Source organism: Cotesia glomerata, linkage group LG3 (assembly GCF_020080835.1).
Source record: "Cotesia glomerata isolate CgM1 linkage group LG3, MPM_Cglom_v2.3, whole genome shotgun sequence".
NCBI classification, from domain to species: Eukaryota; Metazoa; Arthropoda; class Insecta; order Hymenoptera; family Braconidae; genus Cotesia; species Cotesia glomerata.
In genome coordinates this window covers 2,172,452-2,188,140 of record NC_058160.1, presented here as the reverse complement: position 1 = coordinate 2,188,140, position 15,689 = coordinate 2,172,452, and the positions used below count along the sequence as shown (strand labels likewise).

At 26.5% G+C, this 15,689-nt stretch overlaps 2 protein-coding genes across 9 annotated transcripts in view; one reads left to right on the top strand and one right to left on the bottom strand.

The window, feature by feature from the left end:
• Positions 1-15,689, top strand: part of LOC123261588 (hemicentin-2-like) — a 295,756-nt gene that overhangs the window by 73,219 nt on the left and 206,848 nt on the right. The window lies entirely within an intron of this gene.
• Positions 639-7,375, bottom strand: LOC123261583. 2 transcript variants are annotated; one of them, XM_044723258.1, is made up of 5 exons: positions 7,239-7,375; positions 6,741-7,014; positions 3,944-4,210; positions 3,559-3,858; positions 639-1,261 (listed from the first exon to the last, which is right to left on the bottom strand). In XM_044723258.1, the coding sequence occupies exons 2-5, from the start codon at positions 6,987-6,989 to the stop codon at positions 857-859; spliced, it is 1,221 nt and encodes a 406-aa protein (XP_044579193.1). In that variant the 5' UTR covers positions 6,990-7,014; positions 7,239-7,375; the 3' UTR covers positions 639-856. The 2 variants fall into 2 exon arrangements, with proteins under 2 accessions (XP_044579193.1, XP_044579194.1); XM_044723259.1 differs by lacking the exon at positions 7,239-7,375 and adding an exon at positions 7,204-7,222.

Sequence of the window (15,689 nt, the reverse complement as noted above, 5' to 3'; positions counted from 1 at the left end):
AAAAAAAAACTTTACGGAGGGGATTCTTTATTTTTTTTTATTGATAGTTATTCGTTTAAAAATTACGAAAATTAATATAACCTATTTTTTTCTTAGATTGATGCAACAAATTAATTTGAATGTTTAAAAAAAAATTTGCATCAATATTTTTTTTTTTAATTTCTACGAAGAACATTTTTCAAAAATTTGCTCTATATTAATTTATTTGTTGAGAAATTGTAAAAATTGCCCTATAAAAATTAATTTCAGTAATATTAAAGTAATTAATTTTATTTAATCAAACTTAGTGATTTTAATAATTTATTATTTTTTACTTTCTACGTTAAGATTGACCAACAATACTCAAAAACAAGATCATTTTTATGAAAATTTAGTTCAATATTCCAGTCAAATTTTTTGAAAAAATATAATTAATATTTATAAACTTAAATTTGAATTATTTATAATTAATTTGATATATAAAATTTGTTTCAACTAAATAAAAATTTATATCCTGATCGGATATTTTTTGGGTCAAAATTCAAATTTACTTCGAAATAATTCCGCTCAAAACTCCGACTGAAAAATTCACTCCCAGTTTTTTTTTTTTGCAAAATATATATAACCTTTGAAAAAAAAAAAAAAAAAACATCTTACTAAATTCATAAATTTTTATTTCACAAAACAATAATTTAAACAAAAATTTATTCTTCATTTGAGATCAACAGAAATTTGAAATTTGAAAAACTTCGATATCTTCTCGACTCAAAAATAGCATTTTTCGTGCATAAATTAATCATCAATCAATCTTAATAATACAGTGCAAATTCACTAATTCACAATAAATATCTACAGCAATAAATAAAACGGTAATTAATTAAGCTTCAAGCAGTCCAGCAACTTTCCACTGGGGCAATCTTCTGAGCATGGTTTTTTTGTAGATCGGATTTTCATAAGATTTGTTATTGAACTCTCCGTCGTCTTGTCCCATTATTTCTTCGATATTTTGGGCCTGACTTTTGTCAATCAGAACGATGGGCAGAATTGTGCATGCTGCTACAAAACCATACACGTCTCTTTTGGCCAATGATTTTTTTATGTCGGCAATACTGGGGGGAGATCTTTTGCAACCTATTTTCTTCATCGTTTCTGACAGGACTTTTACGTACTCCTCAATCAGGTTGTCTGTATGCTTTGACAAAACTTCTTCGGAAGGACTCGTGTTGAAAAAGTAGGCCAAGTCGACTGCTGGCGAGCCGTAGACACATAGTTGAAAATCAACCTGAAATTTATGTAAATAAATCAATCTAATTTGAAATATAAAAAAATCTAGCACAATCTTTTGATTAAAATTTTATTAAAAATATGGGAAAATAATATCGTAGAAAATTTTTGTGTAAAATTTGAAAAAATTAATTCAATAAATAATTTAATATGAACAATAATTGTAATGAAACTCTGTAATTGGCTTAAAGCTACTGAGTTCATTATTCTTTAAATAAATAAATTAATACATAAATAAAGAGTAAATTTGCAAAAGTTTCAAAAAAAGTCTTTTATCAAGAACAAATAGCTCGATGATTTAAAAAATTTGTGTTAAGGAAGTTGTAAAAATTTAGTCGACTTGGATAAGACGTCGGATGTAAGCAAGAGAGGGTGAGTGTTGACTTAACAGTACCTATACAGGTAAAACCTAAGTTTTGATTCTCCGCGGTAGTTGAAAATAAAACTTGACTTTTATTTTATTTCTCAGCGTCTTTACATTTTTAGTACACACTGAAGGTGCAAAAGTAAAAGCGCATTGTAGTCAGAGTGTCTGGAGAGTCGAATCCTATCCACTACGATGGAGTTCATTGCATTATTCACGTAGCATGACTCTCGCGAAGCCGCGTTACTTCGAAACCGGAGCTGGAGGATACGAGTTAATACATATTATACCTATATATAACATTGAATTTTTTCCAGTCTCAAGACTCGAGTTTTTAGAGTAGATCACGTGCGTACTACTTGAAGAAGGTTTCCCCTTTTTTACCTATATACCGGATGCTCTTTTAGAGATGAATAAAATCTCCAAGCTGAGTCCTGTCATGAAAGTTAATGTTGAAAAATTTTTTAGTCTTTTGCTGCTGCTATTATCATCATTATTGTAGCTCATGTTTTATGATTCAATAAATGAATTTTATTCAGTCTGTGTTGTTGAGAATTTTTATTGTTGATCCTTGGGTTCGCCGGTTCAGATCAACTTTTTATTTAATATGTTTTATAGATTGGAAAAAAACTACTTGGTTGAAAAAAAAATTTTACTTCATACAGTGTAAAAAATTTACACTGTAAATTTAGATATTTAAGAATTAACATTTTTTTATTAATTTGATATAATAAATAAATTTCAATATTTACACAGAAAGAAAAATTTCTAGACTGGAGAACAAAATTCTTGGCTCAAGAAAATTTTCGCGTGCCTGAAGGAAGACCGAAGTTGTGTTGGCCGAAGTAAAAATTTTTCGAGAAATTCTATTCTTGGTGGAAGTCATTTTTTCTTAATTAAAATATCATAAATAGTTGATACAATAAATTTTTATATTTGATAAAGATTTTTAGATACTTTAGGGAAGCAGCGCCACCTACTTCAGCTGAGAAAAAAATTTTCTCACCTTGAGAAAATTTTTCTCCTGAATATTTGATACCCATTTTATATTATTTGCCTGTACGTGCAATTATACACTGATAAAAAAAAATTGACTTGACTTAAGAGCCAAACTCTTGAACCAAAATTCCATTTTGAAGAAAATGATTTTCTTGAGTCAAGAGAATAAATTCTTGACTCAAGAAAATTTTCTTAGACCAAGAATAATTTCTTAGCTCAAGAATTTATTCTCTTGACTCAAGAAAATCATTTTCTTCAAAATGGTATTCTTGGTTCAAGAGCTCGGGTCTTGAGTCAAGTCAATTATACATATTGAATGAAAAAAAATGATTCAATATTATTTGATCATCCCATTTGACATGTTAATCAATAAAAATATTAATGAAAATTAACTTCTATCTTTATATTTAATTTTTTGGAGCAAGAGAGAAATTTTCTCAAGACAAGAAAATTAACTTCTATCAAGAACTAAATTTTTTGGAGCAAGAGGCTGAATTTTCTCAAAACAACAAGATTTTCTTGACTTAAATAAATTTTCTTGTACCAAGATACGTATTTCTTAAAGCAAAAGAATTAATTTTGTTGAAATAAGTGAAATTTCTTGTGTCAAAAAAAAATTTTTTTTTCGCTCAAAAAAATAATTAGGAAGAGAAATATTTTCTTGGCTCAAGTGAACTTTTTTTTTCAATATAAAAAAAATTGTCAAAATTTTTTTTAATTTTTACAAGAAGCATTTTTTTATAAATTCTTTCTATAATAATTAATAGAGAAATTTTTGAGTCAAGAAAAATTTAATTAAAACAATAATTTTTCATTGCAAAAATTTTTTTTCATTATTTTGTTTTAAGATTTTTTTCTCTTGAATAAAATAATTTATTTTTGCAGTTATACTTAAAACTTCCACCTCTATTAAAGTAATACTCAATACTTACGAAAATATGGTCGATAACCTTGCCATCATCATTGTACTTGAAGAGCATGTTGTTGACCCAAAAATCTCCGTGGTTTATGACATTGAATTCAGTTTCGTCTGGGATTCGAGACTCAGATGCCCGCTCGTATGCGGTATCCGCTAATTTGTCCAATTTATCGGCATAGGTGTCGTCCAATTCCGGCCAAGACTTTACGGCCTTCGCTAGGGACTTCATTCCACTTGTGAAGAATCTTATCATGTCTGGTGGGTTCCCAGTATTGAATATTCCTTTTACATATGTTTCTTTGTACTTTGGCGTCTGAATTAATGGACAAATTTTGATGTAATTTTGATTTTTTTCATTTAAAAAATGAGTAATATATTTGAAACATTATAATACGAACTTTTTCATAAACTGCAACAGAACTTGCGTGAAATTTGGCTAATCCCCGTAATGCGAGTATGCAATGGTGCAGATCAAGGCCAGCTTGACGGTCAGCCATTCGAAAACCGAGAGGAGCCAAGTCTTCGATTATCAAAAGCGGTGGATCTTTTTCCTGAGTGTACAGACACCTTCCGCTTAATTTTTTGTCTTTCAATATCAATTGCATTTCTTTTAACGTCGTGGTCATCATTTTTATTTCAACACCAAAAAGTCCAGCTTCTGCAATCTCAACATTAGAAAAAATATTCAGTAAAAAACTTTTTAAAAATATTAAATAATAAAATTTATTATTATTATTATTTATTAAAATTTTTCTCTCTCGATAAAATGTTTAATCATGTGATATAAAATTGATTACTAAAGTTAATTAAGTAACGAAATTCTCGAAATTAATCGAAAGAATGAATTCTTATCTCTTATTGGTTTAGAATTAAAGCGCGCAATTTACAATTCTAGTTAATTGTATTCCTAATTGCCAATCCAATAATTGACATCAAATACTACTTTTTGAAATAGATCGTCTCATTGTTGAATGAAAATTAATTTAATCAATGCAATGTAATGATTGACTGAATAATAATTAAATTCTAGATTAATTAAAAGTCACGAATAGCTTTAAGAAAGTTTGGAAAATCCAAAAGTTCACGCCTCATAATCCCATTTTCCACAATAAAATTGATCAAAATAAAAGATAAAAAGCAAAATAATAAAAAACAAAAAACTCTGCTATGGTTCAGTGGCGCCATAACTCTAAGGTGAGGAAAAAAAATACTATAATAAAATGTATAGATAGATAAACAAAAAAATCCAGTCATATATTAGTTTTTTATAAGTAGTAATTTAACGCCAGTGAATTGAACGCTCATATTAATTGAGAAAATCCTAAGTGTGTTACTTTAGATAATAAAAAAAAAATTATTCCGGTACGATTATTTTTTCGACCAATTTCCCTGCCACATACACCCATCCATACACGGACGTCCAGAAAAGATTATGTTTAATGTTATTATTTACTATGTTAAACAAAAAAATTGTTATTGAAATATATTTTGTCTGCCTGACAAATTATTTGACTTGATATAAGTGTACTCATATTAACCTGTAAGTGCGATATAAATAACAAAAAATCAATTTCAGTTTCGAGAAAACTTTTTTTTTTGAAATGTCGAGAGTAGAGCACAACCTCAACGCTTCGCTTATGAGGCGTGCATAAATATTAAAAAAGGCCATTCGGCAGCCGAAATGGAAGTAGATTTCATGGTGAATAATAAAAATACTACTAGGGTTGCATACGAAAAAAAAAATAAATTTCTGTTTGATTAAACAATAAAGACGTCAAAACGAATGCAAAAGTAAAATTTCATTAAATCTGTCTGAGAAAGCAGGTGATTTTTGGCCTAGACTGATAATGAGGTACACAAATTAAAGCTTATTTAATAAGCTTTCAGATGCCATTTATAGAATTTTGAAAAGATATCGCGTTCAATTGTAATTGCACGAAAATACGGTGAAAGTGATAATTTTTGCGATTTTTGAAAATTTTTGAATTGCTATTATTCCTAAACTATTTAATTTGGAGAAATAAATAAGTACAAAAATTGCAGCTTATTAAATAAGCTTTCAAATGCAATTTACAGAAATCTGATAGGATGTCGCGTTCCATTGTTATTGCACGGAAATAAGGTAAAAGTGAAAATTTTTTGCGATTTTTGAAAATTTTTGAATTGCTCTCATTTCTAAACTTATCGACAGATTTGGCTCATCTTAGAACTTAACCTCGGAAATCGTCTTAAGAATAAGTATGTTACGTTTTATTGAGATCCGTATAGAATTACGGAAGTTAGAGAAGAGACAATGCCGATTATATCGTATATATATATATATATAAATATATATAAACTTTTGAACCATATGCATTTTCTGAATCCGCTTGACGAGCTGAGTCGAAATATAGAAAAATTTTTCAAAAGTTCCGTCATGAGGACCAATGCAATAGTTAGATTTCTATGAAATCTACTAAAAAGGGACCAAGCCAAGAATCGAACCTGGGTCTCCCCGATCTCTGTTTCAATTAATTCAACATTGTCTTTAAAAAAATTGAAATCAATCCTCATTTGAAAATTTCATTATTACTTTTAATAATCTATACTAATAAATAGAGAGCCAGTTTTTTTGTCCGGTTATACTGCGAAAACTACTGAACCAATCGGAATAATACTTATACCATAAGATACAGCGTGTTTCAGGGAAAGTTTTAGTATATGATATCTTGGTGATTACTTATCCGAAACCTATACTTTTTTAACTTAGAAATAATGAATTTTTATTGTAACTAAATTTATTCTATTCGATTGTCATTTGTTTAAAATAAATTTTCTAATTCTATTGGTTATGTTTATATACTAGGCAGATTTCTTTATTTATGAGACCTGCAATTTCTTTAACTGAAACTTTCAATGCTCATTACAAATTTTTTTTTTCACATCAATTATTATTCATTTTTGTAAGAAAGACACGGGAATGTTATAATGATTGCACATTGAAAGTTACAATGAATATTAAGTATAATAATTACATGGATAAAAGGTGCATTCCAATTCGATAGAATTGAAAATCTGTGCAAGTCAAAGCAATACTCTAATTAAATTTCAAGTCTAGAGCTAAAAATGCAATTCTATAAAGCGCCCAGCGGAGCGGGCGAGTAACAGCTAGTAATTATATAAATAGATTTATAATTAAAATTGATAATCACTCACTAAATCCTTATGAATACCTTCCGCAGTCGGAGCTACTTTGACAATAATGGAAATTTTTTCCGTGATAGCTTTGGCTCCTTGATTATGCCTGTACTCAACAGTAACTCGGTGCATGTCACTTGTATAATTGTCACCTTTATTTGTTGCCGGTTTAATCGAACAATCAACGATACAAATTGAATCGTCATTTTCAGACCGGCGTAATGCTTTTTCTATAAACGGCGCTGATAACCACGCTGGTACAGACATTTTTTATTTATTTCTTTAAATGAACCTGGAAAATATATTCTTTACTAAAAAAAAATAATTTTTTTCATTTAAAACTTTTTAATTTATACAAATGCACTTTTGAAAATTTTTTCAACACAAATTTTCTTTAGAACAAAAAAAATTTCAACACATTTGTAAACAATCACTTTGAAAATTTAATTAATAAATAAACACTATTATTGATGATTGATTTTAAAATAAATATCAGATTAGTAAAAATTCACTCACTGAAATAAATATAAAATTGAACAATCCAACCAGCTAAAGTGAAGATTTAATATTGAAAGCGAACGGATAGCGAACCGTCTCTTATTTATACTCAGCACATTCTGCACTGGTATTTTTTCTCCGGCAATTCCAGCTTGAAAATCTCTTTCAGCATTGCGTGTCATGACGAGTTAACTAACAGTCATTTGTAATCGTAACAGCCAATTTAATCCTACGAAAATATTTGCCGAGTCACTCTTAATTGCTACCATTGATGCTGCACTTTGGATATTACAGCTTAACTCAATAAGCTGTATTCATTCATTCATTATTATTATATATATTTTTAATTGAATTGTTTAATTAATTATTAGGTTAATTCCCAATTCAATAATTGATATTGCCGCATTACTTTAATTAATGATAATATTTTTTTTTTAATAATTAAACTTACCAGATTATTCAATAAAAAAATAAAAATAAATCACTTGTTTCAATTGTCATAAAATAATTGCTTAAAAAAATGACGCCATTTTCAAAAAAACTCAATGCAATAAAAGTGAATTAATTAACATCAATTTATCACAAATTATCGGCAACTGTTAAATGATTCCACGTTTAATAGACTAAAAAAAAAAAAAAAATAAATAAATAATTGCCACGGAAGTGATGATAACGTCAATTCAAAAATAATACCCGTTAATTTTCAAAAAATTAACTATTCACGATGATATGATTTTTCAGTTCAATTTAATTTTAATTAGTACGTAATTTTGATATTCTTTTATCCAGTTAATTAATTTAGCAAGATAGTCAAATCATTTATGATTTAAAATAATTCGTTTTAATTTTTTCTGTTAATGTAACTGTCTTGATTAAAAAAAAAAAAGTTGCACTAAAAAATCTTATGTTTTCCATTAATTAACCCAAATTACGCCATCGTGTCTGAGACCTTTCTATTAAATGCGTAAGAAAATCATTATTTTACAAGGACGATCATTTATCATTTATAATTTTATTTTTTATTACATCAAAGCTGTTTTTTCCGTTGTTTTATTAAGAGTTGTCCTAACTTTGTTACTTTGTATGAATTGATATTTAAGCAAGGTCATGTTTTTTTTTTTTTTTTTTTTTTAGATTCTCTGCTCTATTATTATTCACTAAATTGCACCGCTCGGATTTTCTTACATAATTAATTTTTTTACGGTAACTTAAATTTTATCAGATTATTAAAATAAATAATTTGTTTAGTACAATAAGCAAGCAAATAATCTAACATGATCTCAATTAATTTGATAAAGTTTGCTATCTCTATAGAATAATGTTTGACGTAAGTATTTATTCTATGAAAAAGTAAAAGAATTTATGACAGGTTGATAAATTAATAAGTAACTCGAGGTTATTTATTATCAAAAATAATAACAATAAATTATTTTTAATAGTACACTATTTTTTATCCAACAACCTTAATCAATTAATTTGGTAATAAAAAATTAACTAATGCTGATATGATTAAATATTACGAATCAAATAATTGTGTCGGTCAATATACAAGGTCAATATACAAGCCCGCGATATGAACATTACATAATTTCACAAATTATATGAACATCTATTATGCAATGAATGTAAATACTGTCAGTGTTTCTTTCATTTTTATGAGTGAATGAATTGCACAACTGATGGTCATTTATCCGAAGCTTATCATCTTTGAATAACAATGCGTTTATTGACAGATTGATAAATCAAATTTTTGATAGTCAACTAATTAGATCAGTATTGATAACTATCCGGAGAAAAATTAATTATACTACCTACTATACAAAAATAGTAATTCCTACTATCTAAAATGGTAATGAAATTAATTAGTTACAAAATAATAGGTGGTATCATTGACAATGGTAATAGTTACTATTAATAATGGTAACGATTACTATCAAAAATAATAACTGTAATTATTATAAATTATAACTGTTACAATCAAAGATGGTACTGTAACCATCTAAGATTGTAAAAATTCTGAAAGAAAAAATAATATAAATTTACTTAATTAAATCCTTTATTTAGATCCATATTTTAGCTAATGTACATTTTTTTCTTTGAAATATTAAAATAATTTAAATTCCCTTTAAAATTTTTTTTTGAAAATTTGATTTTTTTGAAGATTTAAAATTTGTTTCTTGAAATTTTGATTTTTTTTTTATTTTGAATTTTATTGAAAATTTTGATTTTTTTGGAAATTTCAAATTTTTTTTCAAAAATTTGACGTTGAAACTTGTTTTAGACAAATAAAAATTTAAATATATAATTTCAATCCGATTCGATTTTTGTGCACTACAATGGCTTATTCAAGATGCATCCACGGTAATGCAGATTCTTAATTTTTTTAATATTTATTACTAGCTTAGATAGTAGTTATTATTATTACTGATGGTAACTACAACCATCAGGTTATATTAGGAATTACGATTTTAATAATAATAGTAACTAATTAAAATAATAACAGTTATTGTTACTGATTACCACCATAATAGTAGTAGTTACCATCAGGATGGTAAATACTACAGTTCAGATGGTTTACTTAATTATTTAAATAATATTTACTACTATCGAATTCAGTTAATACACGGAGAAAATTTTATAGTAGAGTTTATTATCTAGTTATGTTAAAATTTATTAACTGAATTCGATAGCAGTAAACATTGTTTAAATGGTTAAATAAACCATCTGAATTGTAGTATTTACCATCCTGATGGTAACTGCTACTATTATGATGGTAATCAGTAGTTATAACTTTTATTATTTTGATTAGTTACTACTATTATCAAAATCGTAATTCCTAATATAACCTGATGGTTGCAGTTACCATCAGTAATAATAATAACTACTAAGCTAGTAATAAATATTAAAAAAATTAAGAATCTGCATTACCGTGGATGCATTTCTGAATAAACTAAAAGCCGTTGTAGTGCACAAAAAATCGGGATTATATTCGGATTGAAATTATATATTTAAATTTTTATTCGTCTAAAACAAGTTTCAACGTCAAATTTTTGAAAAAAAATTTGAAATTTCCAAAAAAATCAAAATTTTCAATAAAATTCAAAATAAAAAAAAATTAAAATTTCAAAAAACAAATTTTAAATCTTCAAAAAAATCAAATTTTCAAAAAAAAATTTTAAAGGGAATTTAAATTATTTTAATATTTCAAAGAAAAAAATGTACATTAGCTAAAATATGGATGTAAAAAAAGGATTTAATTAAGTAAATTTATATTATTTTTTCTTTCAGAATTTTCACAATCTTAGATGGTTACAGTTACCATCTTTGATTGTAACAGTTATAATTTATAATAATTACAATTATTATTTTCAATAGTAATCGTTACCATTATTAATAGTAACTATTACAATTGTCAATGATACCACCTATTATTTTGTTAGCTAGTATAATTAATTTTTCTCCGTGTAGATTTTAACATAACTAGATAATAAACTCTACTGTAAAATTTTCTCCGTGTACGTTGTAAAAAATTTGATAGTGCATCAAAAATTTCATTTATGATTATATGCAATTTTATGATTCTATGAGATTATTAAAAAAAAATTTACTACTGATGAAAATGAATAGAAACTAATTTTGTAACTTAAAAAAGATATCGCTCTAATATTGTTGGAATAAAAGGTCGAAACGTTTATTTTTTACAATATCTTTTTTCCGAGGAAATATAAAAATGAAATAAATAGAAATGGGTTTTATTACTCAATTTCTGAAAGAGAAAAATATTAAATGAAGTAATTTTCAGTCTCGAGTTATATTATAGAGCAGAAAATAGAACGAAGCGTAGAATAGAAAAATGGTCTTTTTTATGGTAAATGTAAGGCTATGTAGTATATACACATAACACAATATTGGTCTACCACAGGACACATTGTTGGAGTGATACTCTACCCTTTTCAACCCTTGACCCACCTTTGCGCTTGACCATTAATACATATATATAGTATATATATATATATATATATATATATATATATATATATATATATATATATATATATATATATATATATATATGCGGATTTAATCCAAATCTGACAGCTGAGAAAAATAACACGAAACTAATTAGTTATTTTTAGTTTGTCAACATTTGTGTTCAGTTTTTTGTCTTATGTTTGTTTGTTATTTTATTAAATTTTTTCCCCGCATTATTAATTTCACTATCTAAGATTTTTAATTAAAATATTTTTAATATTTTCTATCGCCTTATATTCTACATAGCGTTATTCATCATTAATCATCATCATGCTCCGCATATTTATAATTCAATTTTCAGTATTCCTTAGTTCATACATAAAAAAAATAAATAATTATTAAATTGTTAAAATAATACATAATAAAATTTTTTTCTATATCCCGTGTATAAAAAAGTGTTCCAAGCGTGGGACATCCAAACGTGACACAATAAGGCACATTTTTGGGACATCTCAGAAATAATCAGAAATTTTAAAATAGTTCATTTTTGCAATTTTTTGTGGATTTTAAGTATTTTCGGAATACTTCTATGATAATTTTAGAATCAACGAGTTTTATTTGAAACAAGTTAGTTAGAATTTTGTCCTTATAATCTTATGTGAAATATTTTTTGAATAATCTTAAAAAATTTTCTTATCTATTTGAGAACAAATTTTTAATACTTTTAGGATAATTTCAAAATGTTTTTACAACAAATTTGAAACAATTTTATGCCAATTTTACTACAATTTTAAACGTTGTATAAATGATTTTACAAAAAATCATTTATTTTTGCACAGCTGTAGATTTGGCCCGAAATCAATGGATGAAACATTTATTGAACATTGTAATCATACTCTTTATTTAGTTACAATATACATAAAAAAAAAATTTAGGAAAAATAACAATTATCACATCGTAATCCAGGACTAAACTTTCAATACGGTCACTTTGATGTTTTTACATTAAAAAATTTACGATGCTACATCGTAAAAATTCGGATATTTACTACTTTTTTATGCATTTTTACGATTTAACATCGTAAATTTAAAAATGTAAAATTATCGAAGTGACCATATTGAAAATCTGATCCTGGATTATAGTGTGACAATTATATTTTTTCCTACAATTTTTTTTCTAGTGTAACTCGATAATAATTATTTTACTATACATAATAAAATTCACGAATTCATAAATAACAAGGCTCGTTAATCATACTATGTAAAATGGTAAATATTGTCAATGATTGTTTCAGTTTAAATACAACAGTGGCTCTTTAACACGACAATAATATTTACAGCTGCTAAATTATCACTAATCATAAACGAACGGTGATCTCTTTGGAATTGTTCCGTTTCCAATTTCGTGACAAAGAAACAGATATAATCGGATGAAAATGAAAAAAATAGTCGAGGTAAAAAAGTATAAAAAAAATAGAGTGTTGAAATACTCAGTAGCTAAGAGAAAAGAAGATTGGATGAGTTAAAAAAAATGCGAGAGTGAAAATCCGATCATCCTTTTTACTTATCCGTAAGTGCTACTCAATGTGAACACTCTAGATTTTGCTATAAAAATCTTTCAACGAAATATCGATTTTAAATTTAGCTAACTATTATATCTCTTGATATTTTGATTGTTGTATTTATTAGGCTGTGTAATTTTACTGAAATTATTTTTTTTACTCATTCATTGGAATTTGCACTGAAAAAATAGTATACAAAAAATAACTGAGTGAGTATTCTTACAAAATATTTCTACACGGAAAAAAAAATTTCGTTCTGGGAACGAAATTGTAGAATTACCATAACTATACACAGTTTACTCTTTGCTATAGACTTACAGTAACAAACTTTTATTGTTCTGATAACTCAATGTTGTTGAGCTCTCAAAGCTCAACGGGATAGTTCTGAGAGACCAACGGTATAGTTGGGAGAGCTTTACGTTGCGCAGTAGTGGAGTGCGCTGACATATTTCATAACCTTCCAAAATGACAAACATAATTATTTTGTAACTCATTCATATTATTAAAAATATATGAGGACAATTAAGTTTCCAGTTTATTTATTTAAGGAAATAGGTATTTTTTTTTGTCAAATTGAATTTCGTTAGAACGGTTTTGTATTTATGGTTTTTCAAGGTTCATTTGCAGTGACTGTCAATTTAATTTATTAGTTTAATATATTGTGATTGTGATAATTTTTCTTTGTAATATAAGTTCTATTATTATTTTATTTCTATTATAATACTATTCTTATTGTCATAAACAATTATTATTGGCAATTTAAATTCGTTCTGCTGCATTTATTTATTAAATTATCAATATTAAATCGCGCATTATAGATTTGTTAAAATTTTTTATAGTCTCAGAACGATCATGTAGAGTTGTGAGAGGTAAATAAAGTTTTACTCTCAGAGCTCAACGACATAGAGTTAAGTTGTAGGAGCCAAACGGTATAGTTACCATAAGAATACGTTAACCTACACGGAAAAAAAAATTTCGTTCTGGGAACCAAATTGTAGAGTTACCATAACTATACACAGTTTACTGTTTGCTATAGAGTTGCAGGAACAAAATTTTATTTAGTTCCGATAACTCAATGTTGTTGAGCTCTCAAAGCTCAACGGGATAGTTCTGAGAGACCAACGGTATAGTTGGGAGAGCTTTACGTTACGCAGTAGTGGAGTGCGCTGACATATTTCATAACATTCCAAAATGTCAAACATAATTATTTTGTTACCCATCCATATTATTAAAAATGTATGAGGACAATTAAGTTTCCAGTTTATTTTTTTAAAGAAATAGGTATTTTTTTTTGTCAAATTGAATTTCGTTAGAACGGTTTTATATTTATGGTTTTTCAAGGTTCATTTGTAGTGACTGTTAATTTAATTTATTAGTTTAATATATTGTGATTGTGATAATTTTTCTTTGTAATATAAGTTCTATTATTATTTTATTTCTATTATAATACTATTCTTATTTGTCATAAACGATTATTATTGGCAATTTAAATTCGTTCTGCTGCATTTATTTATTAAATTATCAATATTAAATCGCGCATTATAGATTTGTTAAAATTTTTTATAGTCTCAGAACGATCCTGTAGAGTTGTGAGAGGTAAATAACGTTTAACTCTCAAAGCTAAACGACATAGAGTTATTGGAGCCAAACGGTATAGTTACCATAAGAATACGTTAACCTACTGGAACTTTTTACAACTAACTAACTACTATAGAGTTCCTGTAGCTAAATATTTTTCTCCGTGTAGTACACTAAAAGAAATTGACAATGGCATGCTTTTTTTATCCTCAAAAACCCACTTAACCCCTCAAATGGCTAAAATAATCTTTACAATACCAAAAGCTCGCTTTGGAATAAATATTCACATCCGAATTTTTTATTTATTCGCTCATTTTTAACGACAATAAATCCAGATTAAACAAAAAGAATTACGCATTTAAAATATAAATTGTTATTATTATTATTATTATTTTTCATTCATTCCGTTAAAACTTTATTTAAATTTACATGAAATTATATTTCATACACACTCGTTAAATAAATATGATAATAATTATAGGTCATTTTGGCTTTACACTATCGATAATCAATTAATATATTCACGGTGTAGTATTTACGAATAATACCAGGGATGTATGCATATGAATTTTCAAAACAATAATGCGTATGTTTTAATGTCAATAATTTATACATTGGATAGTCAAGTTCGCGAATAATGAAGCTTACGATTTATTTATTTATCGATTAAAATTTAAATTATTATTTGAGGGTTTATTCAAATATTCATTGGTTAAATAAACAAAATTTTGTACCGTTTTAAATTTATTTATCAACAGCACAACATTGAAATGAAACACTTTATATATTTTTAATATTAAAAATTAAATTCCATTATCGATAAAATAAAATAAATAAACAATATAATATATTCCATGGCCATATTCTGCGAATTTTAATATTAATAAAATTTACGACGGATTAAAATAAAAAATGTGATTTTACTGAAAGAAATAACACATAAAAAAATGAAATTAAGTGGATGAAGAAAAACGATAATAGTTTTTTAAAAATAAAATGTTTGAGCTTGAGGGTTTAAAAGCATAGAGGATTATAAATATAAATCTCTTTTTCTGTCAGTCTCTTTGTATGTATATATATAAAATAAAATCCATAGGTATTTTTTGAATGAGATAAATGGGAAAAAGGTTGAAAGATGATGAAGAATAGAACAGAATGAGATGGGGAGAAAAAGGGATTGAATATCCTATTGAGAGATTTTCATTCCCTAATTGCACATTGAGATTTGACTTTTATGGGCAATTCACTTTCTATCGTCCCAATTTGCTATTAATTCCATTTTGTATCATTGCATTTATGGTTAGACTTTTCAGGCGAGCTTTCTTCGCCCACTATGTACAATTTTTTGTATGAATAAT

Coding starts and splice junctions, on each gene's coding strand:
- LOC123261583 (XM_044723258.1), bottom strand. CDS start 6,989: ATGTCTGTACCAGCGTGGTTATCAGCGCCGTTTATAGAAAAAGCATTA. Junction 4,211..6,740: donor AAGGTATTCATAAGGATTTA/GTGAGTGATTAT, acceptor TCTAATGTTGAG/ATTGCAGAAGCTGGACTTTT. Junction 3,859..3,943: donor CTGTTGCAGTTTATGAAAAA/GTTCGTATTATA, acceptor CCATTAATTCAG/ACGCCAAAGTACAAAGAAAC.